Source organism: Fusarium musae, chromosome 5, assembly GCF_019915245.1.
Source record: "Fusarium musae strain F31 chromosome 5, whole genome shotgun sequence".
NCBI lineage: Eukaryota > Fungi > Ascomycota > Sordariomycetes > Hypocreales > Nectriaceae > Fusarium > Fusarium musae.
Genome location: NC_058391.1, coordinates 3224567 through 3252478, shown reverse-complemented (window position 1 = coordinate 3252478; position 27912 = coordinate 3224567). Strand labels below are relative to the sequence as shown.

General features: G+C 48.6%; 15 protein-coding genes across 15 annotated transcripts; 5 read left to right on the top strand and 10 right to left on the bottom strand.

The window, feature by feature from the left end:
• Nucleotides 1–167: 167 nt before the first annotated feature.
• Nucleotides 168–1516, bottom strand: J7337_007444 (uncharacterized protein; the record flags this gene model as incomplete). The annotated part of the gene is made up of 2 exons (XM_044825096.1): nucleotides 168–998; nucleotides 1058–1516. 2 exons carry the CDS (start codon nucleotides 1514–1516, stop codon nucleotides 168–170), a joined length of 1290 nt encoding a protein of 429 aa, XP_044680753.1.
• Nucleotides 1517–2952: 1436 nt separating this feature from the next.
• J7337_007443 (uncharacterized protein) lies at nucleotides 2953–4235 on the bottom strand (the record flags this gene model as incomplete). The annotated part of the gene is made up of 2 exons (XM_044825095.1): nucleotides 2953–3785; nucleotides 3842–4235. The coding sequence occupies 2 exons, from the start codon at nucleotides 4233–4235 to the stop codon at nucleotides 2953–2955; spliced, it is 1227 nt and encodes a 408-aa protein (XP_044680752.1).
• A 545-nt stretch (nucleotides 4236–4780) lies between these two features.
• J7337_007442 (uncharacterized protein) lies at nucleotides 4781–6337 on the bottom strand (the record flags this gene model as incomplete). The annotated part of the gene is made up of 1 exon (XM_044825094.1): nucleotides 4781–6337. One exon carries the CDS (start codon nucleotides 6335–6337, stop codon nucleotides 4781–4783), a length of 1557 nt encoding a protein of 518 aa, XP_044680751.1.
• A 658-nt stretch (nucleotides 6338–6995) lies between these two features.
• Nucleotides 6996–8057, bottom strand: J7337_007441 (uncharacterized protein; the record flags this gene model as incomplete). Its single annotated transcript, XM_044825093.1, has 1 exon — nucleotides 6996–8057. The coding sequence occupies one exon, from the start codon at nucleotides 8055–8057 to the stop codon at nucleotides 6996–6998; it is 1062 nt and encodes a 353-aa protein (XP_044680750.1).
• Nucleotides 8058–8948: 891 nt separating this feature from the next.
• On the bottom strand, nucleotides 8949–10215 carry J7337_007440 (uncharacterized protein; the record flags this gene model as incomplete). The annotated part of the gene is made up of 2 exons (XM_044825092.1): nucleotides 8949–10085; nucleotides 10138–10215. The coding sequence occupies 2 exons, from the start codon at nucleotides 10213–10215 to the stop codon at nucleotides 8949–8951; spliced, it is 1215 nt and encodes a 404-aa protein (XP_044680749.1).
• A 507-nt stretch (nucleotides 10216–10722) lies between these two features.
• Nucleotides 10723–11769, top strand: J7337_007439 (uncharacterized protein; the record flags this gene model as incomplete). The annotated part of the gene is made up of 1 exon (XM_044825091.1): nucleotides 10723–11769. One exon carries the CDS (start codon nucleotides 10723–10725, stop codon nucleotides 11767–11769), a length of 1047 nt encoding a protein of 348 aa, XP_044680748.1.
• Nucleotides 11770–12815: 1046 nt separating this feature from the next.
• J7337_007438 (uncharacterized protein) lies at nucleotides 12816–14147 on the top strand (the record flags this gene model as incomplete). The annotated part of the gene is made up of 1 exon (XM_044825090.1): nucleotides 12816–14147. The coding sequence occupies one exon, from the start codon at nucleotides 12816–12818 to the stop codon at nucleotides 14145–14147; it is 1332 nt and encodes a 443-aa protein (XP_044680747.1).
• Nucleotides 14148–14330: 183 nt separating this feature from the next.
• J7337_007437 (uncharacterized protein) lies at nucleotides 14331–15572 on the bottom strand (the record flags this gene model as incomplete). Its single annotated transcript, XM_044825089.1, has 1 exon — nucleotides 14331–15572. The coding sequence occupies one exon, from the start codon at nucleotides 15570–15572 to the stop codon at nucleotides 14331–14333; it is 1242 nt and encodes a 413-aa protein (XP_044680746.1).
• Nucleotides 15573–16346: 774 nt separating this feature from the next.
• Nucleotides 16347–17804, top strand: J7337_007436 (uncharacterized protein; the record flags this gene model as incomplete). The annotated part of the gene is made up of 1 exon (XM_044825088.1): nucleotides 16347–17804. One exon carries the CDS (start codon nucleotides 16347–16349, stop codon nucleotides 17802–17804), a length of 1458 nt encoding a protein of 485 aa, XP_044680745.1.
• A 275-nt stretch (nucleotides 17805–18079) lies between these two features.
• Nucleotides 18080–19139, bottom strand: J7337_007435 (uncharacterized protein; the record flags this gene model as incomplete). The annotated part of the gene is made up of 3 exons (XM_044825087.1): nucleotides 18080–18706; nucleotides 18754–18931; nucleotides 18982–19139. 3 exons carry the CDS (start codon nucleotides 19137–19139, stop codon nucleotides 18080–18082), a joined length of 963 nt encoding a protein of 320 aa, XP_044680744.1.
• A 392-nt stretch (nucleotides 19140–19531) lies between these two features.
• Nucleotides 19532–20141, bottom strand: J7337_007434 (uncharacterized protein; the record flags this gene model as incomplete). The annotated part of the gene is made up of 3 exons (XM_044825086.1): nucleotides 19532–19586; nucleotides 19685–20049; nucleotides 20100–20141. 3 exons carry the CDS (start codon nucleotides 20139–20141, stop codon nucleotides 19532–19534), a joined length of 462 nt encoding a protein of 153 aa, XP_044680743.1.
• A 619-nt stretch (nucleotides 20142–20760) lies between these two features.
• J7337_007433 (uncharacterized protein) lies at nucleotides 20761–21675 on the bottom strand (the record flags this gene model as incomplete). Its single annotated transcript, XM_044825085.1, has 1 exon — nucleotides 20761–21675. One exon carries the CDS (start codon nucleotides 21673–21675, stop codon nucleotides 20761–20763), a length of 915 nt encoding a protein of 304 aa, XP_044680742.1.
• Nucleotides 21676–23933: 2258 nt separating this feature from the next.
• On the top strand, nucleotides 23934–24570 carry J7337_007432 (uncharacterized protein; the record flags this gene model as incomplete). Its single annotated transcript, XM_044825084.1, has 3 exons — nucleotides 23934–24002; nucleotides 24050–24382; nucleotides 24466–24570. The coding sequence occupies 3 exons, from the start codon at nucleotides 23934–23936 to the stop codon at nucleotides 24568–24570; spliced, it is 507 nt and encodes a 168-aa protein (XP_044680741.1).
• Nucleotides 24571–25245: 675 nt separating this feature from the next.
• On the top strand, nucleotides 25246–26460 carry J7337_007431 (uncharacterized protein; the record flags this gene model as incomplete). Its single annotated transcript, XM_044825083.1, has 4 exons — nucleotides 25246–25316; nucleotides 25347–25653; nucleotides 25707–25869; nucleotides 25940–26460. The coding sequence occupies 4 exons, from the start codon at nucleotides 25246–25248 to the stop codon at nucleotides 26458–26460; spliced, it is 1062 nt and encodes a 353-aa protein (XP_044680740.1).
• Nucleotides 26461–26664: 204 nt separating this feature from the next.
• J7337_007430 (uncharacterized protein) lies at nucleotides 26665–27778 on the bottom strand (the record flags this gene model as incomplete). The annotated part of the gene is made up of 3 exons (XM_044825082.1): nucleotides 26665–26698; nucleotides 26747–26903; nucleotides 26962–27778. The coding sequence occupies 3 exons, from the start codon at nucleotides 27776–27778 to the stop codon at nucleotides 26665–26667; spliced, it is 1008 nt and encodes a 335-aa protein (XP_044680739.1).
• Between the last annotated feature and the right edge of the window lie 134 nt (nucleotides 27779–27912).

Below are 27912 nucleotides of genomic sequence, written 5' to 3'. Positions count from 1 at the left end.
TAGCGCTCATGGCTTACAAGCATCTATCTCAGTTAATAGAATTTTCTTTGTTTCAGATATGTGTTGTACCTCATAGAAAGTGGTGACCAGCCGCAAATATACGTAAGGCTTCGTTTAGTAGGAGGCCACGTGCAAATAGCAGGTCAATTGTTATCATTCAGTTGTCCTCATTCCAGCGCTACATTGTCCTTCATCTTTCTGAACCTGACTTCACATTTTAGCCCTCTTGGTACCGCGTCATGGGTGCTACACTGCTTCATGGACTCAGCATTGGTCGCCAATGTTGCCACGCTCTCATGCTCAAGATACAGACTCGCTATAAGTAGCTTGAGTTCCATAGTAGCCAACGCCTTTCCTAAGCAGATTCTTCCTCCGTAGCCGAAAGGGATTAACTGTGCATCAAGAACCTTTCGCTGCTCTTCACTTCCGTTAATCCATCTGCGTGGGAGGAAATTATCAGGGTCAGAGTAGACCTCTCTATCATAGTGCAACGCAAGAACTGAGGATGTGATAACGGTATGCTCTGGTATAAACACTCCTGCCAGTGCGCGGCCTCCCAAAGGCACCACTCTTTCGTTCTTCCCACTTGAGGATGGGTGCATGCGGTAAACCTCACGGAGACATGCCTCGAGTGACGGAACCCGAGTATCGATATCTGCGAATGACGGATATCCATCGTCTTGCTTCGGCAAGACAGACAGCTCTTGCCGTATCTTGTCCTGCCAATCTGGTGCCTCGGTCAGTTTCCAGATGAGATATGTTGCCGTCACTGCGATAGTGGCCTCGGCAGCGTCGATGTTGTCGAGGACTTCTGCTGCCATATATGCAACATCGATTGACCCGTCATGTGCATCATCCTCTTTGAGTTCCCAAAGATAACGTACCAGAGAGTGCGATTCATGTAACTGCGGGTCCTTGAGAGCAGCGAAGAACTTCTTCTGGCACCAAGCCGAGAATTCCTCATCTGCTGAAAGGTACCGTAGCCGAGAGCTGACTCTCTGCAGGAGGAGAGAAGCGTGATTATACAGCCAGGGCACCTGTACCGAAGCGGGCCGACGAACTGTTGATGCTTCAAGCCCTCAAGGATTCCACGTTCGGTGCACATCTGGTCCACCGCATGAGTTCCGTGATTTGGTCCGAAAACCAAGAAGGTTATGTTATCCAGTGCGTACCACGACGTAAGACTGAAAACATCAACATCTTCGCCGTTTAGGACTTGATCAAGCACAGATAGAGAGCGAGACTTGATATGCTCTTCAATCTCTGGAAGCTTGTATATAGTTTTTGCTTGGTAGAATGATGAAGTGTACTTGCGCTTGATCTGATGGCCCTCATAGGGCTTGGTCGCAAATATGGAACGCCTGCCATACCCCATAAAATGGTCAAAATAGTCGCTCTTGGCCCAACGATCCTTTGTTCCATAAATCTGTTTGGTGGCTTCAAAGTCGGCCACAGATACCTCATTTGGTGAGACCTGGACTATAGGTCCATACTTCTTGTGCAGGTCAAGAATCATGTCATTGCGACGACATAATATCTCATATATACTCAGTGGAATGCTGGAGACCTTGCAATACCATGGACCGGGGACATGACGAAGGCTGCCGTTGCCGAGAAGATACGCGATCTATGCGCATATCAAGACGATGAAGACAACAGCAAGGGTAAGGAATAGGGCCTGGATGTTGAGGGGGTAGAATAGCGTTTTTCGGATGAGGAAGTCATTGTATATTCCGTGTAATGGTGGCAGTGAGTCAAAAGCGAGGACAATGAATGGTCTGGAGCTAAGATACTTACTTGGCAAAGGACTCTTTTAGTCGTCTTATTAGTATTTCATGGTCTTTGCATTTTATTATCCCCACTCTCCGAATTTCACACATCTCTCTCTTGGAATATTCGAATGATGCATGATGTGGCACTGCATCATGGAACGGCCCGGATTGATGCGCCAACACGTTTGCGAAACCTGAGCATGCATCCAACGTACTGACTCGGGAGTCTTCCCCTCAATTGTGGCACATTACACAGGCTTCCATCTAATCTCCTTAGTCACTGTAAGACCCTATAACAATAATCCAGAGAATTACTTCCCGCAATACGGGTTCCGTCCTTATACCCGCACGGAGCCGCCTTGACTTCGAGGCCGCCATCGGGGAGCAAGAGAACATCAGACCTTGCTTGAAATTGGATTAGCAAAAGCTATCATAGACTTATGCTAAGTTATTTAAGCCGTTTCATCATCCAGGACCAAGGTCCGAAGTTTTTTTTCCCTCCCTAGGCAGCTTCGGGGAGATTGAAGTCGCTAATCCCGTTATGCCCATATCAGTAGTCCCATTCTTAAAAGCACATACCAGTTTATGTCGCTTTCATCTATTATAAAGAACTCTTCACTGTTTAGGTATGATTGCGCCCAGCTGAAGCTAAAATGGTTTGTGTTGAAGGGCTGCAGGCTTGATGTAATGTTTGCAATACTATTTCTGCTCTGGGCGAGGTACCTAAACGAAATTCTGCACGACATACAATCTTCGTGTTGTCTTTTCATCGGAGAACAGCGTCCTCGACATGGCACAAGTGCCACAAGGTCAAGCTGAGGCTGGCAACATCAGAGGGGTACAAATTTATAATGGCATTACCAATCCCCTGTCCCCCACGCTTTCACCTCTTTCTCTTCTGCAATCTTGACGCTTTTGGTAAACAAGGATCCAAGTGGCACTCGATCTATTGCCGCTGCTTCTTCCATATTTTGCCTTGACAGTTGGTCATGGCCAGTGATTATCATTCTGAGGCGTTAGGTATAATGTCACCTCGTTGAAGCACGCTGAGAAGATTTCGCCTATGTCAGGCACGTTCCAGCGGAATGCGACCGAGTATTTCAGTCAACTATTCTCTCCAGGTTATTTACTTCTACTGAATCTTCTCGCAAATATATAAAGAGTTGCATATTCACTATTCTTATGCACCATTGGTGGCTTGCGCTCCGTTGCTGCCATTGCGGATCTCCAGGGCGTGCCCATCGCTTGGCTTGCGGGCTCCCTTCAATGTCACCTTCGTTTCTTCCCACTGCTCAAATCGTCTATAAGCGATTGGTGCATCCTCCAAGTTGTACTCATTTGAGAAAATAAAACCAGGCCTTGCCCTTCCGCTCTTCACGAGCTCCACTAGAGCCTTGATGTTTCCCTTGATGTTCACATGTCCACCTTGGATACGGATTCCCTTGATCCAGGCCTCAGCCATCGGGAACTTGATCTCAGCCTTCAAGTCAGGCTTGTGAACTACTCCTCTGCCACCAAATTCAGTGACCAATGCAGCGATGTGTCCCCCGATGACGCCAATGCCTCCGCCAGAAGTAGTGATCTTCACAGCTTCGCGGAGGATATAATCCTGCTGCGGCTTGAGGTCATCATTGAGGCAGACTTCACCCACGGCGTCGATAGACCGAGTGACTCCTTGAGGGCGTAGAGCAAGGATCTGATCAGATGCTTTGCCTCCACGTGTGAAGTTGATGGGCTGCGCACCAATGGAAGCAGCCTTGGCGAGGCGCGAGGCAACATGGTCAATTACGTAGACATGTGCGGCGCCGCGAATTATGGCGCTGTATGCAGCCATGAGTCCAATGGCACCAGCACCGAAGACAGCGACAGTATCGCCAGCTTCAAAGCCGGAGAAGTCAATAGCGGTCCAGCCAGTAGGAAATGCATCAGTAAGAGGCAGCCATTCCTTGTCATCGAGCTTCTCTGGAAGCTTCGCCAAAGATGAGTCAGCCCATGGGATGCGAGCATATTCAGCTATTCAAAAGTGTCAGATGCACGAATACAACAAATAAATGAGGAAGACATCTCACCCTGCAGTCCTGTATCGCCATGGAACATTCCACCAAGTCCAAAGCCAATAATAGGCTGATCCGTCACAAGCATTGTGGGCTTGGGCAGTAAGTTCCCGTCCTCAGCAAAGGCCAGAATCAGGACTCGGTCGCCGGGCTTCAAAAAGTCCACAGCTGGGCCGACTTCCTCGACAATTCCAACAGCCTCATGACCCATGCCGAACTTCTCTTCGGTGCCGAAGAGTCCATGGTAGATATGAAGATCAGAACCGCATATGGCGGAAGTAGTGATACGTACGATTGCATCTTCTGGCTCGATGAGCTTGGGACGTGGGATGATGTTGACAGACATGTCGCGGACGTTGCCCTCCCACTGGACAGCACGCATAAAGCCCGTCTTCGATGAAGAATCCATTTTGATAAATAGTAACTTGAAAAGAAGCTAAAGTTAACTATACAAGAAATCTCTGCTCAAAGCTTGCTCTCTCACGATTCACCGGGTAGAGACAGTAATTTATACCAACGAACCGCGGTCAATATCAATCCCGTTCGATTGCTTAAAGCAGAAAATGACGTGATATAGAAGAATTTTATCAGTCACAAGATTTTAAGCTTAGCTGAGACATGTAAGAAATGCTACCATTGGGAATGCTTTGGGGTCTTTTATAGTAAGCAGAAAGAACTTGTGATGGGAAGCGTCAGCGCCCAGCCTCACCGCGTAAGATTGGTCGGGGTAATACGAGGCTATGTTCAAAGAGCGTGACCAGTAGCAGGTATCAACTTGACTGAGATATTCCTTGTCCACCGGTCGAAAGTTCTTAAAAGCTTATGATTGGTGACAGCTCCAAGAGAGAAAGCTCCATACTATCAGGCGTGATACCCAAGGCTTAAACAGCACAGTATCAAATGACGCAACAGAGTACCATTTCTAACAGAAGTACTCTGTCATTCTTTTGAGAGCTATCTTCGCCAGATCTTGATTGGCAGTTTGCCCATGATCAAGTTGAAGGCTTCGAACCTGTCCACTGTGAAGTCCTTAGTCGGCATCGCAAACTCATATCGATGCACCAAAGTAGCCAATACAATCTGCTGTTCCAAGTATGAGATGTTTCGTCCGATACACCCTCTTGCGCCCGCTGAGAACGGGATGAAAAATGGTTCCATCCTCTTACGTTCCTCCAGGTTTAGCCACCGCTCTGGCTTGAAGACATATGGCTCGGGATAAATGTCCTCGTTATGGTGAGCGCTCCAGATCGTCATTGACACAGATGTATCGCCTGGGATCCAAGTTTCCATGATCTTAGCTCCTTCTGGGGGTGTGCGTCGTGGAAGGCCTGAGCTGACGGGAGGAATGAGGCGAAGGCCTTCATCAAGGCAGGCTTTGAGATATGGCAGGTCTTTTACTTTGTCAAATGGCGAGATGACGTCTTCTTCATCCATAACAGCAGCTACTTCGTCTCTCAACCTTTGCATCTGCTTGGGATGACTGATCAGCAGTTGAAGGATATGTGTCAGGGCAATAGCTGTAGTCTCAGCTCCAGCATCAATGATTGCAGAGGTCTCAGCAACAATCTCTCCCCACTCGAGGTCATTTGGCACACCGTTTTTGTTAACCATAAGACATGAGAAAAAGTCATCAAGTTTCTCTCCTGCTTCATATCTTCTCAGTCTGTCTTTAGCTTGGTGGTAGCAAATGTCCCCCCAAGGCGCACTGGTGGCCCAGTAGCTCTTCCACTTGTTGGGCACAACTTTGGAGATACGGGCTAGCCATGGATAGAGTTCATACTCCCAGACGAAGACTGACTTGCACATGGCTGCGGCGTTCTGTGCTTGGCGATATCGTGCGGGATAGAGTGTGCCGTCGGGCTTTTCAGCAATGACTTCGTCGGTACCGGTCTCGAGAAGAGTCATCTTTGAGGAGAGGGCGATATAGTTGATTGCTTCAATAGTCCAGAGATTGATCCAGTGGTTGAAGTCGACTGTGAGATCTTCAGGGTCGGGATTGGTGTTTGGCTTTAGAGGTCCCGTGCATCGCTGATCAAAAGCATCGAGCAATCGCTGCGTGGTATACTGCACTTTGAACTCCCATTTCTCAAGATTTCTTGTCGCAAAGGCAGCAGATAAGAGTCTTCTCTTTCTGCTATGATCACTCTTGTCAACAACATCAAACAAGTTGCGATGCGTCCCAGCCAGAACCGTCTCTTTGTGATCCTTTGTGCACTTGGTCTGGTGACCGTAGATGTCTCTGACAGCCTGGGGATGGCTAAATGACAATGCATTGGGCCCGATTCTGAGGATGTGCTCGCCACGACGATCATGTTCTGCAGCGAGCGTCTCTGACCGAGTGCCGGTGTGACTGAGATAACAGTGGCGCAGGTCCGTTAGAGGAGAAAGCCACGAGAAGTTTGCATATTTCCTCAAACCCTTTGGATCGATGAAGTACAATATGATGGGATAAATGACAAGACGAATGAACAAGCCTGCCAGACCGGCCCCAAAGAGAACAAAACCAATCATGGTTGCGAAGGGATCGTGATGAGGGTGAGTTGATTGATCTCTAAACTCATGAGGAGTCACATCTTATATTTCGAGCCTTCGACCCAAAAGGCCAAATAGTGCGGCGACAACACCGATGCATATCTAAGACGTGCACCAATGAAGGGTCTCCATGCTCCCCATGATCTGCAGAATTTGATATCTATTGTTAGATAAATTGCCCGCGGGATTCGCTTTTCGGCGAAACACTTCCTAATTGAGACGAGTCGCCAAGCAGCCGGAGGAGTAAATTTCCGTTCCTGGTAATTGCGTCGAAATGGTGGGATCGTGGAGTTGCGGGGAAGATGGGCCCTAACATGACATCAATCATGGCCCAGGAATGGTACAGTCCGCAGGGGTTACAAATGTTATTACAGGTACTTGGATTAGTCATTCTCAGTGGCCAATCTATGCTAATCACTCCAGTATTATCTCCGTCTATATATAAGAATAATTACCTCTTATTGGTCTTCTTTAATTCCGTTGTGGCAAAAATACCTATTTAAATTGCGGAAATGCACATTTGTAACCCCTGCGGACTGTAATTGATTCCGCGGGGAACAATATGAGCTCACTGGTCAATCGACGAATATCACTTCTCAATTAATCCTGCTTATCATTCTATGTAGTCTGTAAACTTCTACTCGTCCTTCTTCTGTATCTCAAATAGCTGCGGCAGCAAGCCCGACAACATGTCGTCCAAACTCTGCCACTTGATACCCAATGCCTTCTCAGTTGCACTTGCATCTACACCAAAATGCGAAGACGCCTCCCTCAGACCCGGTGTACCCTTGGGGATTTTATCCTTATTCTTCCCGGCAACCTCCCTTGCGACATCCGCGATCTCTTGATTGCAGTATACTCCCGCTGCAAGAAGATATCTTTCACCACTCGCTTCAGGGACTTGAATAGCCTTGAGGTGCGCAAGAGCTACATCTTTGACACTAACCCAGACAGGGCCTTTTGTGGCAGGTATCTCGCCGTCTTGGCCGGCGGAGACAATACCATAGACGATTTGGTTGGAAGTGTTGAGATGTTCCGATGACTTGGGCACAGCGCCCTGCAGGAATGGCCCAAATACCATGGCTGGGTTCAGGCTAACAAGGTCGAAATGTGCAGCTGGGTTCTCTTCCATCCACTTCCACGCCACCTTTTCGGCAACGGTCTTGCTGGCGCGGTATGCAACTGCTGCAGCAGGTGCATTTACACCATCCTCGTATGTCAATGGAGACCAATCTTTGGCGGTATAAATCTTGCCCGGCTGCAGTCCTTTTGAGGCATCGTAGATACCTGCAAACGAGTTGGTGTGCACAATGCGCCTGACGCCACCAAGCTGATTTGCTGCGTTGAGGATGGCAGTTGAACCCTTGACAGCAGGGATCATGAGGTCTTTTTCCAAGTTTGTTGTGTCATAGTGAAAAGGAGCAGCGAGGTGTAGAATTGCATCAGGTCGAATGGAGCCAAAGGCTGAGATGTATGATTCAACGGAAGTGATGTCCTCGACTACTCTAACAGAGAGATTGGGATCTCTGCCGTGTAGTTCAAGAACTTGCTCAACTTTTGTCTGAGATCTGACGGTACCCAAAACCTTGTATCCTTCACATAGAAGAAGTGCAATACAGTGTTGGGCTATGAAGCCATTGGCTCCAGTGACGGCGATGAGAGATGGTGGCAGAATGGGCTTGGGGTAAGCTGAAGGCATTTTGGCAGCGACAACTCCAGTGAATGAATGGTTGCGATAAGGCAAGAAATCAAGTTTAGATTATGATTGCAAATGTTTGTAGACTACCAAGACGGTCATGATTGAACCTACAGAGGTCTATTCTATTCTATTGACAGCCCAGCTCATCCGCGGTATTCATCGCCTGTTCTTCTTTCGGTTTAGCGCTGTCATGGCCGTCGCAATGATAACTTTGCGACGGCTGCAGGCCAAGCAAAGCGCATTGGATCAAATCAGCGACGGGTCCCGCTGATCGTGTTCTTCTCCCGTGACTGTCGGATAGCGGCGCCGATTTTGTCCGAGAGCCGATTGATTCTCTACATTTTGAGATGACGTCACGAGCAGTTTGTCCCTTATTCAGAGTTCTGCAGTTCAAACCCACGGAAACAAATAGGTGTCAATCTTGTTGCATAGTTCTTCTAAGCTCTTCATTGTTCTTCCTCTCTCAGCTCAGGCGCTGTTGTAGCTTGTAGATACGGAGTAGTTTGCGACAGATCATTTGGCCGATAACGGTTGTTATCAGCGCTATCAGTTTGGCGATAATGATAAGGTAATTTAGTCACTGGTTGGGCTGTCAGGTCAGGCCTAGCAAATGGTGCAGTTGAGCATCGCATACATACCCTATACACAGCCAAAAATTCCTGCATAACTATGTAAAAAACAGTAATCGCGAGGTGCTATGTGATCTTTTGAGTGTCAGAAGGTTTTACAGAGCAAGTTGATACCAAATTGTTAAGTTGAACGTCAAAGGACGGGTTTTGGCCATCGTTGTACAGAGCCATATCAATCTACTTACATCAAGCGTGCAGATAGCATCACATTCATCTTCTTTTAAGGTCAACGTTTGACGCTCAATGCCTGTATTGAGTATAACTAAACTCCCGCAATTGCCCTCTTCTTCAGAACAGCCGAGTTCTCATTTAACCCGTCCCAATCATGAGCGTCCAAGCAAGCCTGTCGACTTAATAACACAGCGACCTTGGTCCTCTCCCTTAACTCCGCCTCATACTCGTCAATAGCTTCATTTAACCCCTTTCCTTCATGATAAGCTCCCTCCAAAGCCTTAGTCAACCGATAAGCATCAAGAATGCCATGATTAGCTGCTTCGCCTCGATACATGGTCATCGCATGCGCTGCATCGCCAGCTAGAGTAACGCTGCCGTTGCGGTTATCCCAAGGCGGACACGGCCAGTCCTGTAGGACTATTTCGATCACTTCTGAACCCTCTGGGATTCTTTGAACGGTATCCCGTAGAACGGGGTTAAACTCTGTGGCGCGTTGCTTCATATATGCCAAGCGCTCCGCGTCGGTCGCTTTGACTTCGTCTTCTGGTGTTTTCATGGGCCACGATATCATGACTTGCACACGATAATGCTCATCCTCTGTTCCGGCAGTGCCATTAACGACTGGTGTTTCAAGCATGCTGAACCAGAAGAACGTCCCTGTCTCAGGATGGCAGCCTTGAAATAGCAGAGGATCGATATCTTTTAATGGCTTTACCTGCTCTGGAGTGAGATCTAGAGCTGCGCCAGTAAATCGCACCGGCAGTCGAATGTTTCGATATGACTCTGGTGCTAAATATTTTCTTGTTCTTGAGTTGCTGCCCTCGACACCAACGATGAGAGACCCTTCAGCTCGAGATCCATCCTCGAACATAGCGACGACTCCATCGTCGCGCTCTTCAATCGAAGCAAGTCGTTTGTTCCAATTGACGTGGTCTGAAACGCTCTTAAGCAAGACCTTGCGCAGCTTCTCTCTATTAACTCGTCGTCGATCGCCAGGCGGGATGAGGAATTTGGGCTCCAGGGTCTCGAGATTGATGAACACAAATTTTCCGAGTCCTTGACGGTCGGCTTCTGGGTCGACTTGGACTGACTCAACGTCTTTGAACGCTTCTTCTGATAAGAGTTCTCTCAGGAATGGGAGGACCCAATGGAGTGTTATGGCCCAGCCTTGACCGCGGGAGCTGATGTGACTGTCGCGTTCGTAGATCTGAAAAGGAATGCCAAGCTTCAAGATCCATATCAGTAGGTCAATTGATGAGGTTGGAGAGATATATTACCTTCTTGAGGCCGTGGGCGAGGACCAGGCCGACGACTCCAGCGCCGACTATGAGAACTGGCTTACGGTCTTTGGACATGGTGATGTTCGCGTGAGCTTTACACTAAGAATGATCAATGGATTGCGTTTGTGTATAATCTTGGTCGCTTCGAACGAGGGGAAATATCAGGGTTTATTCTCTCATAATATCAGATTGACTCTCGAGACTCTTCGCAGTTGAAGTGAGTGCGACGGCATCACACGTCATGAAGCTCTTATCGGGGGTTATCTGCGCTACAGTGAGGTCCCAGCAGCGCGGTTCAGTGCCTCGAGCGCAGTGAGGGGTCCGTCGGAATTCGCCGTTATGCAACCGTCGGAAAACCATCATCAATTGCGCGCCAGACTAACTCGAATTGTCACTGTAAGATAGCGGGGACCGGCGGAAATTAGTGATCTTTGCGACAGGGCAATTCGCGTTGGAACATGCGCCGGACCTGGATGCGATGGAGGTGAGAATAGATTCATTCAAGAGTCAATTGATCTCGCTTCCGATTCATCGCATTCTCAACTCATTCATACCCAGTATCGCATCCTTGCAGCAACCACCATGACACAAGACACTAAGCATGAGGCTCTCCAGCCTGTTCATCCCTCGATGAAGGGCAAACTCGACCCTGTCTTTGAGAAGCTCTACAACGACAACGTCGCCAACACTCCCCTCAAACCAATCGACCTCGGCATCCTTCGATCGAAGTACTCAGTTCTCTACTCGTACGGCACTGGCCCTGCACCAGATGTCGCCCGCCAATACGATACCCAGATCGTCACTCATGAGGGCATCACTCTCGATGTGAGAGTGTATGAGCCCGACACTGATGGTCCATGGCCTGTACACATCGACTACCATGGTGGCGGTTGGGGTCTAGGCGATCTTGATACCGAGAGTCATATTTGCAAACATATCTGCAACGTCGCTGGCGTTGCCGTCATTGACGTCGCATATCGCCTCGTGCCAGAGAATGCTTTCCCCTGTGGTGTTACCGATAGTTTCGCTGCTCTCAAGTACATCTACGAGAAGGGCGCTGAGAGATTCAGCATTGACCCGGAGAGGATCTCCGTTGGTGGAGTCTCAGCCGGCGGTTTCATCAGTCTTGCACTGGCGCACATGGCCCGCGACGCTGGAATCCCTCTCAAGCTCGTCGCTGTTGGAACACCAGTGATTGACGACTTGAGTCAATACTCTTCAGCATCAGATTCGCCATTCAAGTCCATGCAAGAAAATGAGCATGCACCAACTCTCAATTGGGGCCGACTCGCTTGGTTCGACAAGCTCAAATGGAGTTCGCTGGGCTCAACCCCCGAAGCGATTGCTGAGAAGCGTGCGCAAATACCCGCGATTTATGGCAACCTTTTCAAGGCGGACAACTTTAATAATCTTGCAAAGACTGTCATTTACACAGCGGGTGCTGACCCATTAAGGGACGAGGGTGAAGCTTACGGTATGAAGCTGATTGAGCATGGGAATGAGGTGACGATGAAGCGGTTCCCTGGCGTACCGCATCCATTTATGCATATGGATAAGGATCTTTGGCAGGCAAAGCAGTTTATTCTGCAGACTGCTGGTGCTATTCGGACTGCTTTACATGAGCTATAGTTTTAGACAGTGTAATTAAATTATTCTCTTGAAACGAAAAATGTCATGAGCATCGATATCGTGAGCCGTGTAGTATCAATTTGAGGGAGCCTAGGGGGGGAAATAAAACTCCAGACCTTAAGCCTAAGTAAAAAAGGATTTAGGTAACTTAGGTAAACTTAGGATAACTTTCTTTGAATTTATTTTATTACCCTAAACTTAGGTCTTATATTTTCTTGCTCCCTAAGGGGAGCGTAAGTGATTGATGATAAACCGCCAACTCTCTGAACATCGCAGGCCGATCGCTGGAGACCTCACTGTTAGCGCCCTATCGCCCCATACACGACAGCGCTATCTACCCCGCTTGATACCACTGTAGCGCCTGATATGACGGATACCATATCACCAAACTAGCTGTTAACAGTCTAGCACTCACGCGCTATCAAGATAACGAGGGAGCCGGTTCCTAATTCCGGGTGACCCATACCTCCTCCCTCTCGTTACCCCAGCTTTTCCTCCTCCTCATTGACCTCAAAACCATGGCGACGCGCGAGCGACCGAGTAATAGCTGCTTACGGTGCGCTGAGATCAAACAGCGCTGTAAGGGTGGAGTGCCCTGTGACCGGTGCAGTAGGTTGAGCCTACCTTGTCGGCCCAAGGGGTACTCGGCTTCCTTTCCCGGAGAGTTTGGGCTTGATGGTAGCGATGGGATTTCTGGTGGTCAGCCGAAAGCCAAGATACGCAGGGTACAGACCGGCTGTTTGACGTGTAAAAGGCGCAAGAAGAAGTGCGATGAGCGGTAAGCCTCCAACTCGTTTGTCTTGATGAGCCAGACTCATCATTGTCATAGGAAACCCAGTTGTGGCGATTGCAGGAGACTTTGCCTCGACTGTTCGTGGCCGACAGAGAGAGCAAGTAGACCGAGGCTCAACAGCTGGACCAACGAATCATGGCTCAGCGCAGAACAAGTCCTCGACCTATCTTCGGAGACGTCGCCAAGCCCAAACCCTTCACAAGGTTCAGTCCAGTCCAACGTGGACCTAAGTATCGCCGACTTGCTATGCCAAATGTCCACTGCCGTTCCAGTAGACGGCGCAGACGTTGACATGACGGCGACATTGCCAGAACTTTCCTGGGACTTGACAACTGACTCAGGCTGGCTCGATATCCTCCCGGAAACACCTCCCGTCGCTGAAGACTCACCGGACAGTCTACCAAATACGACGCTCACTCTGTATACGCCCAGCTTGGTACCGGACATTACATCTCCTCACGACAAAGCATTACTAAACCATTACTCAAATATTGTCGCCTCGGTGCTATCAAGGCATCCAAACACGACATCAAATCCCTATCTCAGCTACCTCGTACCGATGGCCGTCTCAAATCAGCTCATCCTTCATTGCGTCCTCGCTTTGAGCGCAACGCACTGGCAGAAGCTCCAACCCGACATGCGAGACAGGGCATTGTACCATAAAGGCCAAGCGACACAATCTTTGGCCGGTCTCTTGCCTCATGTCGACGGGGGCTCAGTTGATGTTGCGCTGGTATCTTGTCTGCTTCTGTGTATGTCGGAGCTGTTCGATGGCACCTCGGCAGGATGGAAGCTTCACCTCCAGGGTGCAAAGCGACTCCTGTCAACAGTCAAATCCCAGACTGGTGGTAATCTGGCAGGTCACTTCAAGTTCTTTGTCAAGCTGGCACGCTTTCTAGACAGCGCAGCAACAACAAGCACATGCAAGCCTCCTCTGATAGACGACAAGACAGTGGCGACTACACCTGAACCGACTGAAGATTCCAGCAACGATGATGCTGCAGTATATGGAATACCGAAAGAACTGTTCCATATGGTCGATCGGGTCAACAACCTGGCTAGCAAACGCGGAACAAGAGTCGATGAGGCTTCCGAAGCTCTATTTCGCGAAGAAGCTGAACGAGTTCAAGGGAGATTGGATAACTGGGCATACGACTATGGTGGTCTCGCAGGCGCCGTTGCGTCCTTGTCGCCAACCAACGACGACGTACTCCACGCAACAACCGCATACGAATGGGCACTCCGCCTCCGACTCCACCAAATCACAGAAGGCTACTCGCTTACAGAAAAGGTATTCGAGTGTGTCCAGCATATTCTAGATTCGGCACAAAAGATACGATATGGCAGTCCTCTCGAGAGCTGCTTACTATTTCCTTTGGTAATGGCAGGTGGCGCATGCAACTGTCTTGAACAGAGGATGGTTGTACAAGATAGGCTCATGATCATGGAGCGGACTTGCGGGTTCGGGTATGTACATCAGAGCCGTGAGCTGGTTGAGACTGTTTGGAAGAGAAGAGAGACCGAGAGCATGGTTAATTGGGCTAGGATTCGGTATGAGGAGATGGGTGGATTAGCACTCTACTGATAATAATGCACGGCATCATGACCAAACGCAACCTTACTCGTGAACATCAAATGGAAGGCCATAAATGAGGGGACTATTTTAACTGGCTATACACAAGCGTCTGTGAGGCGCGTGGTGTAAGCCATCAGCTGTGGGGACTATCAACTCAAAATAACACTGCTTGCTATACACAAGCTCTGACTCCTATGGCGAGACTTGAGCATCACTGACTAACCCAGCGATGTGTGCATGCATATCATAAGCACAGACCTCATCAATCGTCAACATCCCCGGCTTCGTATTCTTGCTCGACCACCCAATCCTCTCATTCAGGTTCTCCCTCGCACGCTTGCTCGCTTCTTGCAACCTTGTAGCGCGTGGCTTTCGCTCCGCCTCATACAACTTGAGACGCTTTTCAACACTCAAGTCTGAGTACTTCTCGGAGAACAAAATACCTAAAGCACCTGCATCTTCTATTGCCATGCAAGCACCCTGACTTTGATCTGGCATCATGGGATGCGCAGCATCGCCGAGCAGTGTGCATCGGCCTTTGGTCCAGTAGGGATATGGATCGTGGTTGTAAAGGCGCCACATCTTGATGTCTTCAGCGTTGAGGAACAGCTTGATGAGCTTGGGGTCTAGCCCTGGGAAGGTAGAAGCAAGGACGTCGCCAGTGGTGGAGATGTTCCATCCATCTTCCTTGGTGTCATTCTTCTCAGCTGGATAAAAGCAGTAGCATGACACAACGTTGTTATCGCTGCATGCTGACAGCACGATCTTGGTCTTTGTGTCGCCGCCCCAAAACTCGATGGCTTCGTTGTTGATGTACTCCTCTAGGCCAAGCTCACGTAGCTTGTCGGCGTATATGATGCAGCGATAGCAGCAAGATGTGCTGGGAACGAAGTTTGGGATGACGCCAAGTTGCTCACGCATCACGCTTCGGATACCGTCTGCACAAATGATGGCATCATGTGTAGCCTCATTGCCATTCTCAAAAGTAATATGGCCAGTCTCAGTGTCAAGTTTGGATGCCTTGTGCCACGTCTTCAACTCGGCAGGTCGACCTTTGCCACTTTGCGACAAAGCAGTGTCCTTGAGGTGATTATGCAAATCGATTCGATGAAAGTTGTTGTAGTCTGTGCCGAAGCGTTCGCGATAGTCTCCCAAAGGGTATGTGCCCTCAACTTCTCCAGTAGAATAGTTATGGCGGATGAGGTTGCGCAAAATGACTGGCTTGGCAGCGGGAATGTCAACGTCCCATTCTTCCAGGAAGCGAGAGCCGTTGGAAGCGACTGAGAGAGATGCACCAACTTCACCACCAAAGTCGTAACGCTCATAGAGCGTGACTTGGTGGCCGGCTCGTCGGAGGGCGATGGCGGCGGAGAGACCACCAAGACCGGAGCCGATGATGCCTATTGAGAGAGACGTTTCTGTTCGTCCAGGCATCTTGTCTTGTGAAGAGCTTATGTGGATAAGTTGAGGCTATAATTGAGCCGTTTGGCTGAGTGATACAGAGAGTGCTACAAGATGCAATGAAGTACTTTGTAAGATGTGATTGAGTGTATTGATGAGAAGATTGTAATTGAAGTTCTAATTATATGTATCGCAGTCTTATGTCCGGCGCTCAAGTCGCATCATTACTCTCCTCTCACCTCATACCAACCCCAGCCTGTTCTGCCCTCCGACGACTGAGGCTGAAGACCACTATCTCAGACCGCGCGGACCGCTATCAACACGACGAACCCAAAAGCCATCCCTAAGACCTCGAAGCGACGGGCGGGGAAGTAATCCACATGATTTCATTGGTCCCGCCCATCAGGATCCGACGGTTGCAGCTTTATCGCGGTCTAGCCCAATCCAGATAGAGTTTACCGACGTATCATCATTCCCCAGGTTTTTGGAGTCCAGACTCGGAGCTATGACTTGAACTCTGTCAAGATAACATTGCGACTGCTCATGTTTGGCTGGTTGATGTCGCAAAAGTGGTATCGCGGCCTCGAGGTACTTAACCCTGTCTTGTCGTCCCATTCAGGCATCTCCTTTTGGCTTCAGTACAGGCTGCCTTCGTCTATCGATCGCTACCTTGCCACCAATTGAACTCTTTACTCAAGCATCTGACTCTTTCTTCAGGTCACATCGAATACTTGTTTCGCTAGATAGGTTAGTACCTGACGAGTTGCACTGGTTGCATCTGTCTAACATCTTCTTGACAGCTTCACCATGACTCCCACCGACAACGAGAAAATCCCAGACATCATGCGTCCTCCCTCTGTCACCAAAGGCTCAGTCCAAGATGTCATCAGCGAAACATCTCTGAAGCCCATCACCCGCAAAGTCGACTACCATCTCGTTCCTCTCATGCTGGTCTGCTATTTCCTCCAATTCCTCGACAAAGTCCTCATCAACTATGCCAACATCATGGGTCTCTCCGAGAACCTCCATTTCACAGGAAATGATTTCTCCTGGATGGCTACCGCTTTCTTCATCGGTTTCGCCGTTGCGGAATTTCCTCAGGGTGTCTTGATCCAGAAGTTTCCTGTTAGCAAGGTTCTTGGCCTCAACGTTGTTCTCTGGGGTATCGTTATCTGCTGCTCGTCTGCCGCGCACAACTTCCCTGGTATGACAGCTGCGAGAACTCTTCTTGGCATGTTCGAAGCCGTTATCTCACCTGCTCTTATCATGATCACTTCGCAGTGGTACACCAGAAGACAAGCAACCCCAAGGACTGGTATCTGGTACTGCGGTCTTGGCATCGGCCAGACTGTTGGTGGACTGATCTCGTATGCTGCTCAGCACGGTAGCCGAACCAGCAGCTTCCAGAGCTGGCGCATCATGTTTGTTTCCGTTGGCGCCTTCAATGTTATCGTTGGTCTCCTTGTTCTCTTCTGGATGCCTTCTAGCATCAAGGACGCCAAGTTCCTTACAGAGCAGGAGCAGGTCATGCTTCAAGAAGCCCTTGATGCTGATCAGGGAGGGAAAAGCGCCAAGGTCTTCCGCCGCGCTGGTATTTGGGATGCTCTCAAGGACATTCAAGTCTGGTTGCTTTTCCTCAATACTATTCTCATTGTTATCCCATCAGGCATCATCACAACATTCTCTGCTACTCTGATCCGCGGTTTCGGTTATGACCCCAAGCAGGCCGCCCTTCTCAACATGCCTGCTGGTGTTGTATCAGTGTCCGCTACCTTGCTCAGCACCTTTGCCATCCTCTACGGGTTCCCACGATGGTTGGGTCTTTGCCTTCTCATGGTCCCAACTCTGATTGGTGCAGGACTAATGTCCTTCTACTCCAGCAGTCAAGCAGGCTCACTCGCCGGAATCTACTTGATTAACTTCGACGTTGCACCTCTTGCACTGATCTATGCTCTTGTCGGAGCCAATGTTCAAGGGTACACTAAGAAGGTCACTACGAATGCCATCGTTGCTGTTGGCTTTTCCATTGCCAACATCATTGGACCACAGACCTTCCAAGCCAAAGATGCGCCAAAGTTCCTCCCAGCAAAGATCACCGTTTTCTGTGTTTGTGGCGGGTCGGTTGTTGTCACCATTCTGACTAGAATTCTTTATGGCCTTCGAAACAGAAAGGGAAGGGTTTCACAGGATGTTGGGCAGAGTGGAGAGGTTGATCCGGATACTATGACGGATAGGAACAACCCTAACTTCTTCTACGTTTACTAAGCAAGACGAGTTGGTTTCATAGTAGTTTATTACTTTAAAAATTAAATTAAGCCAGTTTAACTATTGCATTTGTTTCTCTGGAAATCGATTACCTTATCTCTTGTCACATTACGGTTAGAAGTATCGTGGCACTGAAGTCTTGGTGATTGTAAATATTCAATTGCTCTATTCAAACTAAATGGTCCTCAAAGGAAGATCACCGTGGGCTCGCGATTGGTCCCCCGAACTGCGACCTGTAAGCAAGGACCCTATGCCAAGGAATCAGATCCATGAGCTCACAGGTCGTTGGCGAAGAAGACAGGCTTAGCAGCATGCTTGTTGACGCGAAGGCTCAGCTGGTCGGGTCGCGAGTAATGGCCGACGATGTCCAAGTTCTGCTTCGCCTTGTACTTCTCCTCAAGGTTGATATCAGCGTAAAGAATACCCTCCTCATTAGGAGCAAGAGGCTTGACAAGTTCCTCTCCGAAAGGCGAGAAGATCATACTGAAGCCACCGCCAGATTCCTTGGTGTAATCATAGCCATCGACATTCGCCTTCTTATGGTTCTCCTCAGTCATGATCTGACTTGCCAGGAGAACGAAGCAGGCTCCTTCCATGGAGACAACGTGAGAGAAGGCCTTGCAGCATTCGGGAGTGATGTGGTATGGCCACTCGGGGACGTTCTGGGGGAAGATAGATGGCCAGCTGGAGACGTGGATGTCGACATCCTGAGAGTATTCATAGTAGCGGAGAAGTGTCTGAGTGTGCTCCCAGCAGTTAAGACCAGCAACCCTTCCGAACTTGGTGTCGGCGACATTGGTCAGAGATTCGCCCTGTCCATCACCGTAGATAGCACGCTCAACGTGGGTAGGCTTGATCTTGCGACGGTGAAGAACAATAGTGCCGGTCTCGTCAATGAAAGACTTATTCCGTTAGCACATCGAAAAGTTCAATCAGTGGCACAACTCACCTGTGCGATGTAAAGGGTTCCCCTGTATCTCTCGCTGTATCCAAGGACTACAAAGACGCCTGCCTCTCGAACAGCAGCTCGGATCTGGTCCATCTCAGGTGACTCTTTCTCCATTGAGTTCTTGAAGTACTCATTAATCCATGGTGCGTTCTCGGTAGGCGACTTGGCCCAGATGCTCCTAGAAATGAATAAGCTGATCTGCCCATGTTTCGTAAGTCTCCTACTTACCATGGATATCCAGGGATGAAGACTTCAGGGAAGCCAATGACGTTGGCACCCTCCTTTGCTGCCTCTTGGATGAGACCGATGGACTTGTTAACGCCACCCTGGAGATCGTTCCAGACGGGCTCGGCTTGGATGGCGGCGACCTTGAGGGACTTGGACATCTTGATAGATTGTTGTTGGGGTTGTGGATTCGTGTTGGTGGTTGTGTTGCTGATGCTTGTGTAAGACTGAGAATGATGATGAGGTGAGGAATCTGAGGGTGATTTGCTCTTTACTTATAGTTGTGAGACTGATACTCATCGTCTGGCAAACATACGACGATGTTTCCTATCTCAGCATCTATCTGTCCTTGGTGGGGTTTGTTTGAGGGGTCTATCCGGATATCAGATTACCTGATGATCATCAAGGTCGGGTGATTGATTCCCGGATAAATCCCCCTCCTTGACCCCAGTTACCCCAGATATGCCAAAGTTAATCTCCGCACGCCGGACTTATGATATCCGCAATACAACAATAGGATACAATTAATGGAGATGACTTACGTGGCCACGTGTCAGGCCTCGCTCATATCGGAAGCAGGATACTCAATATCCAAGAACTGCATTAAGCTATATAGACAGACTAGTATTACCGAAAACAAGACCTCATTAAAATCCTAAGCTAAACAAAAAAGTCCAGAGATGACTCCCCAAAACACTGATCATACGTCCAAGACTCAAAGATTTCGTCCAGCGAATAAACATGCTCAAAACTACTCTCTGTGCCCTCATGGAAAACCACCAAGTCGTCCATTTCATACCGTTCAAATTGTCGTCGGCTCTCTTCATTGATCTCTTGTGCGAGACCATGTGCCCAAATGTCGATCTCCCATTCTCGAGCTAGCGACAAGATTGCTCGGATAGATCGGTTGGCCCAGTTCCAGTTCACGTTCATCTCATAGAGAGATTTGACACAGATATAGAGACACCTCATGGCCTCGCTTCTACCGTGGTTTCCTGTTGATTTAATGTGAAGAAGATGGATGATTGATGCAGTGAAGGCTGGGTGGACTGCTGAGACAGGTATATTTCGCTAGACTGTGTCAGTTTGCTGGGGGTAGTTAGAGCCAAACGAGCACATACGATTGTGTAGTTCTTCCTGAATATCTGTAGGATCCTAGCCATCTTGACGGCTGATTCCCTGCAGGACTTTGAGTGAATATCTCCTCCCTCTGGATCATAGGCGATGGCGTTCTTGCCAGGGTTGAGAAGCTGAAAGAATGGTCGGTGAAGTAGTAATATTGCATGGTGGTATTGCAAACTAGAGAATAATCGTTAGTGACGCTTTTTCACAATATCCATAGTTACTCACTGAAACTGATAGACATAGGGCGGAGAACATTGAAGACTAGAACTTGAGATTTTCAAACTTTTCGGCAAGCGGTCAAAGAGCCCGACAGCTTGTAGGTGAGCTTTCATAACTCGGTCTTCTCTTTCCTTATCAGTCCACGCGTATCTCTGGGCATATCTATATCGTGTCAGTAGCCATTCCTTGTCAACTAAGTATAGATTTCTCACAGTTGGTCGATAACTTCTGAGGTAGCAAGCAGAAGCTCACAAGTATACATTGAATTTTCCAGAATATGGCTGGTCGGAAATGGAGCGGATATTCCATAATGATAGTCAGATAAGAGTGGGCTATGTTGGACGAGTCCTTTTGGTTTGGTCGTCGTGATGTTGTACTCTTGAATACTCGCCGGTCGGCCCATGCCAAGGCAATAAAATCTGTTTCCAATGTCAGCTTTCAAAAACACGCCAGTGCTCTTCGGTCAACGTACTTGTCCAAGACATATACACCCCAGAAAGTGACGTTCCTAGCTTCCACATCATCATCGGATACTAAGCCTTTGGAAGCGTATGGCGAACAGTCGCAGTGAAGGCCCAAATTCATGGCCATTCTTGTCGCCATACCGATATACATGAATCCGAGACCCTCATTGTCAATAGTCGCCCAGTACAGGCCCAGAAGTGCTGTTGCTTGAACTGTAGATGTCGTTGGAGCTTCGCATTCGTAATGAAGCATAGTCTTGGCTTGAGCGGCAAATGCTTCACCCGCCGTGTTGGCGTCATCGGGATCTGTGCGAAGCTCTAATCTCGGAGAGTACCGTGACGACATAGCTAGAATGGCCGCCATGAGCGAAGGCGTGCAGTATCGTCCATTCTTCTCAACGTATAAATCCCGGACAAACAGCTCTCTTGGGACGATGTACTGCCAAGAGTTCTGCCATCGCCAGAAGATCTCCAGTAGGTGGTCGCGCATCTCGTCAGAAGGTGTGATGAAATCAGGCATGTTATTAGCGGCCTCTATGCCGCGATTTCTGGCTTGAATTGATGATGGAACCTTGATAGCGTGGTTGTGAATGATGGAAAAGTTGCTGGATGCACCGAAATAGCGCAACTCTCCAATCTCACCAAGAGTGAAGCAACCGAGGGCATTTGCGAGATCATCCATGTCTTCTTCGCTTGTTGTACTGTTTGGGTCCGGTTGAGAAGCTTGGGTACTGCTTACGAAGGCCACCTCCTCATGGTCACAGTTACTGCTGCCCTTTGTAGAGTCTGGCGTCCCAGGATCACCGTTGCGCTGGGCGAGTTGTTTCTCCAAGCTTGCGACGCGCGCTTCCAACGCGTTGATATATGCATTTGTATGTCGTCTTTCCATATATATTAGTGTAGTTCCTGTCATAATGCTGTCATCCTAACATACTTTCTGTTGCTCTCTGCCTGGGTATACTCGCAGTTTTGTTGGCGGTCGTAGCATGCGCTGCACCTTGGCTGACTGCCGTCGCACTGCGTATAGCTCGCGTCAGCTACAGTCACATAGGTAGAACGAGGCCATGCAACGTCACTCGATCGTATTGAGGCTCAAATCGTGCACGGAGGGGAGCGTTACCTTTGTCCTCTTGACCCGACACCCATTACAGGCTACGGAAGCCCGCTTCCTGGGGTTAGGTGGGGCAGAATAAACAGCCGTCGTAGACATGATCAAATACGTGATTCAGAAACTTGAGATCTTAATACGTGATCGTGTGAGAAAACAAGGAGCCGCGGCGGTGAAATCTGGGGTAATAATTGCAAATTCTCCACTGTCGTTGCTGCCCAGGCCCAGGGCAACGGAAAGGTTTAATGAATCCGAGGCGAAGAAGCTATTCCAAAAGCACGATAGCTTATCTGTAGCCCTTTCAGAACGAGTGGCATGCTAGAGTCCGAGCTTCACTGCTAAAGCTGATAAAGCTAGATCGGGGGTGTCACTAGTCCCGTCCTGGGAGGCATCGTCAAAAGCCGTGATAAATGCATCCGTGGAGCGGTCTCGATGTCGTTAGATGGATGGAGGCTTTATTGTCGAGATAGCATTGGGTTACGCAAGCCAAACGACACCTGCACCACTGTAGATCCGTCCGTGGTTCATACATATCATCAAGGTTCATGAATTAAGCCTCTCTTCTGTGGGTCAGTGTAGGTGTAGTGCAGAAACTAGACTAGACATTCGATCCACATACCAGCCAGATTGTGAACGAGAAGTGTGCTTGGAAGTATCAAATGCTACGCTTGACTCTTTGGAATCAAATCTATTATATTCTATACAAGAGATAAGATAAAGGATAAAGGAGAGAAGATAGGCAGTTGCATGCATCTCGAGTCTGCTATCACTTGTATATCTGCCGACAAGTTGGCTGTTCCCCCGCATCTCCCTGCGTTAGCGTCAGGGTATTTGATATCCGGATTGTGAGCTCCAGAACAGGCCAATCAAGTTGCACCTGTGTCAACACTGACTGGTTGGTTTTCCGGCCCCTTTTCGGTTTATCAACAAGGGTTCTTCCACGTTTCATTTCATTGACTTATCAGAACTCGACGTCTTGTATCTGCAGTGTGTAGCTGAACCAACGCCGAAAACTTAAAAGGAGACGAAATCATCATTTTGATGACGTATGACGCCTGAGCACAAAGCTCCAATTCGCGGGACAGACGAGCCAATCAGCACCTGCAGCTTGCCATTGCCAATTTTGATGCTACATCCAAATAGGAAATCCATAACTCCGCCTTGACCTCTACCCACTTTACGTGTCGCAAAAGGCCCTCACGAGCGAAAATGGTAGCCTTTCTAGCCTCTCGAACATGCCGACGTTGGAGACAAGGACATGTCTTCGCAGCCGAATTGTTTTGCGACATTAAGCAGTCAGTCAAGGAGACAACCTCGGCGCAGTAAGGGATGCTTGACGTGCCGAAAACGCAGGGTCAAGTGCGGTATGTCGTTATCGCGCAGGGATTCTGTTCACGGCTGATGACCATAGATGAACAACGACCAACCTGCCAGAGGTGCAATAAAGGCTTTCATCCATGCAAGTATGATGACAGTCTTGTGTTTGTAAATCACTTGCATGATGCTGCAAAAACAGTCCTATCTCACGATGCTAGGCTTCAGTCTCCCAATGCCTTGACCCAACGGGAGGACTTCAAGCAAATGCCTGCCTCGATCGACTTGCATGGCTTCAAAAATGAAGTAGTCATATCATTCTTCGTCAAAAACCTATTTGTCTTGATCAAGTCACCCCTCGAAGACGGATCGCCAATCCTCGACATTTTCTCTGGCGAGGCAGACTCAACAGCAGGCATGTCAGGTTTATGCGTTGCAGAAGCCTTCTTCTCAACTATGCACTGCATACCTGAAATGAAGTTCCATGCTTCTGCGCTGTATGGAAGAGCTGTCCAAAAGCTGAAGACCGATCTTGGAACCAAGACTGAAACCTCGAGGTCTCTCCCTCATGCCACCATATGGAGTGCGCTATTCCTTGGTATATATGAGATGATATCTTCTGATTCCATGTTAAACTGGCTACAGCATTGCCATGGCGTTGCAGCACTGGTAAGAAGAGCTTGTGATAATTATTGGTCGGCCTTTGTTAACTTTGGAAGACGGAGATGACAGGGCCTTATGGATTTCAAATGGATGCGGCAAAGACCATTCTGCAGATCAACAGATCATTCATAGTAAGTTATTTTTACTTTTAAACTGACCCATCACTAATTCCTTTCAGTCTATCGGCGCTATGGCCAACCGAAAACGCACCTTTTTGGAACAGGATGAGTGGAAGCATATACCATGGGCATTGCAACCCATGTCCAAGACGATTGGGGATTACCTACAAGACATTCTATGCGACATCCCTGGCATGATGGAAGACGTCGATCATATCTTCAATACGAACGATTGCCAGGTGTCTGCAAATTTCACAAGTCGAAAGCTGCAGGCTTCTTTTGAGCAACTCAACTCTTTACGAATCTCATGGAGCTTCATGCATCCTCATAGTTGCTGGAGACAGAAGATTGTGCGCGAATCCTCAGAAATATACCATGGCACACTGGAGCAAGTACTATGGTTCTCTGACCTCGAAAGAGCTGTCGAATTTGTCTACTTCAACACAACTCACTTGATACTGCATTCAATATTCAGGCAGTTAATGTCATTGCCGGACACCTGTTGCGTCTTCGATGCTGGTATATCTCCCGACGCAATCTACTTCCAAGAGCCATCGGAGCTTATGTTCTGGAATCATGACAATCGGTACCGGAACGCACAGGCGATATGCCAATGCGTTGATTATATGTTGCAGAACGAAGGCGATGCATCGGGAGCCTTCAATCTGCTATTCCCACTAAAAGTCGCTTATAATCACCTCAGCGGTTTTCCAATCATGCAAAAATGGGTTGCGGGAGTTATGGAAAAGATATCTACTACGAAAGGACTATTCATTGGGGCGCAAATCCTAGAGAAATATTGAGAGCTGCTTTCCTTGGCCTCAGCTCTAAGCTTCACCAGCGTTCGCCATCAGCGCACCGGTTGGCGCTAGCAGTAGGCGATGCTGGGAGCTGTTCAGCGAAGTAAATCGAGCATTCTTCCAACGAAACATGATGATAGCGACTCACCGATCGGTTGTGCCGGCGGTTCCGGATCATCATAAGAAAATGGGACTATCAGCTTCCGTGCCGGGGCCGGATCGCGAGGTGCTGTCTAGCGTGGCTCCGCCGGAGCTGACGGATCGTCAGCTCGGACTACTCTTTCGGGAACTGGAGCGCGAGGTGAAGTGTTAGTCCAGCTTAAACATGGCACTGGCACTGATTAAAGATATTATTGAATTACGAGGCAGTTGCAGTAAGATTATTATAAAAAGTGCCTTCTTGCAGTCTCAATCAAGTCTATCAAATCACCAAAGTCTTCTCTTTCATTGCCATCATGCAGTTCAAGACTTTGACATTCCTTTTCGCGGCTCAAACTGCTATTGCCAGCCAAGTAAAATGGGCAGGGTAGGCTGAACATAATCATCTATTTAACAGAAAGATGGCTAACATGAGTAGTGTTAACTTATTTGGTCTCGCCAACGATGTCAACATCCTCGGGTCAGCTTACAACACTTTCCTCGACCTGTCCTGCAAACCAAGTTATCACAGCTATCCATACATCAACACCGTTGAAGACTACAAGTCATGGCACGATAAAGGCTTCAACCTTTTTCGAATTGCTATGGCTTGGCAGCATGTCCAGACCTCGCTCGGCGGCAGCCTGAATGAGACCAACATGGAGGCAGTCGACAAGTTAGTCAAGGCTATTACTGATGATGGTGGACAGGCCATCATGGATATTGTAAGTGGAAATTGTCCCTTGTCCTTTCGTTGTACGCGCACTGATTGATCCAGCACAACTATGCACGGTGGTACTGCGCCGTGATTGACCAACCTGAATTGTCATTCCTCAATCCCAATATAACCGTCACCAGTGATCACTTTGCCGATCTCTGGACAAGACTCGCCGAGAGATACAAATCAAACCCCAAAGTCATATTCCAACTCATGAACGAGCGTACGTTGAACTACGAGCACTTCTCAGCTCATACTTTATTACTCGCAGTCAAACTGACAGAGCTGTCTAGCTCATGATCTTGACATCACCAAATGGGGCGCGACAAACCAGGCTGCAATTCTCGCTATCCGAAACGTCACCGACAAGCAGAAAATTCTTGTCTCAGGAACACAATTCGCTCGCCTTGTTGACTGGGAAGCTTTTTCTCAACCAGGTATCGGTCCCGGTCTCATTCAAGACCCCGCCAACAACACTCTATACGACTTCCATCAGTACTTTGACGATATCGCCGGCGCATATGGTCTCTGCGAGCCTTGGAGTGGCTTTGTCAAGAAATTTGAGGCAGTGACTCGCATCTTGCGCCGTAATGGCTTTCAAGGAATGGTTACAGAGTTTGGAGGTGGACCTTTCCCTCAATGTGTTGACACGATTCAGTCTATGCTGGCGTTTCTCGATCGCAACAGTGATGTCTGGTATGGATGGACTGCTTGGGGTAGTTTCAATAAGGGCTCGGACTTGTACCTGAGTTTGGACAAGAACTCGACTTACAATCTTATCACGAGGACACTAGAGAAGTTCGTTCCGAAGTAGCATCCTACATCTTATGGTATCAGGAGGTTGGACGGGTGTGACAAGAAGCTGAGAGCTCGAGGACACAAAATTGTATTTTAGGATTATCTACATGATGGAAGTCAAATTGCCTTTCAATCGGAAAGATTCAAACAGTATCATCATTTATTCAACTTTGCCTGCTTAAGAGATAAACAAATCATGGATCTAGAAGAAGGCCTCACTTTATTTCTCCGGCTTCTGCCCATATACAACATATCTACACAAGGTCAGCTCAGCGCATTGCCGATATGATTACTTGACTTACATAGGCCAGTAGGAATGAATAGTTTTGTCTTTCAGTTCGCGGCGAACCTTGGCGAGTAACACATCCAGCTCCTCTTTGCTCCAGCCGAGCACACGGGTGTAGACAGCAGAGCTGAGACCTTCAAGGCCAGAGCTGATGTTTTCGAGATTCCAAGAACCTACACGCGGTGAGTAAATTCATAAAGCCAGTGAACTGGAGCAGGGACTGATGCTTACCAAGCTCCTTGTGTCTCTTGTCTCTCGGCCAGGTATTCTGAGGCCATTTGAACACGACCTGCTGGACGTTTTGAAAGCCCTGGGCCTCGAGCTGTTCCTTGTATTTATCTGCCCCGTCGAATGGTCTTCCAATCATCTTTGTACCGTCCAACAATTTGGTGACCCATTCATGAGTAGCCGAGTCTTTTGCGAGAGTTCCATCGTCGCTAGTAATAGGGTGAATGTCTGCCAATTCGATCCAGCCGCCGGGATTGAGATAGTCATAGGCCTTGGCGAAGAAGCCGGGCCAGTCAGCGATAGATGCAGTCATCATGCGACTGTAGATGAAGTCGAACTTGACATGAAATGTCCACGGCTCTTCAATATCGTCCACCTGGAAGCTCAAGTTCGGAGGGACGAAAGGACTTTGGATGGGGCTGAGGTCAATTCCGATGACTGAAGCGCTAGGATGCTCATCGGCGAAGTCCATGGCCCAGAGTCCAGTGCCTGTCCCAACATCGAGAACATTGTGTAGTTGACGACCTTCGCGGCCGGCGGGCGATAGATAGAGCTTGCCATCAAAAGTGAGAAGAAAAAGATGATGCTGCAAATCGAGCCTATCCTGCTCCTGCTCGTCATTGGGGATCACATACTGGCCGTCCTTGTACGCGTGATAGGTGCGCCCGTTCTCTTGGCGATACTTTAGAATGCTTGAGGTAATTGACGAAGTGGAGCTCCCTTCAATTGAACCAAGAGAGTCAGTGTCGCTAGTAGTATCAATGTCGGCCTCGTCAACTTCTAGCGCCACGGGATCGGCAGTCGAGAGAGGATCAGCCATTATGGATATGTCGACAGTAATAATGATATGTGAGGGATAAAATTGTATGTCGTGATTGGAACGTGAGGGGCACGCACTTCACATGCTGGCTCGGCTAAATAAATGTCCTGCAGAACCAACCAACAGACCAGGGT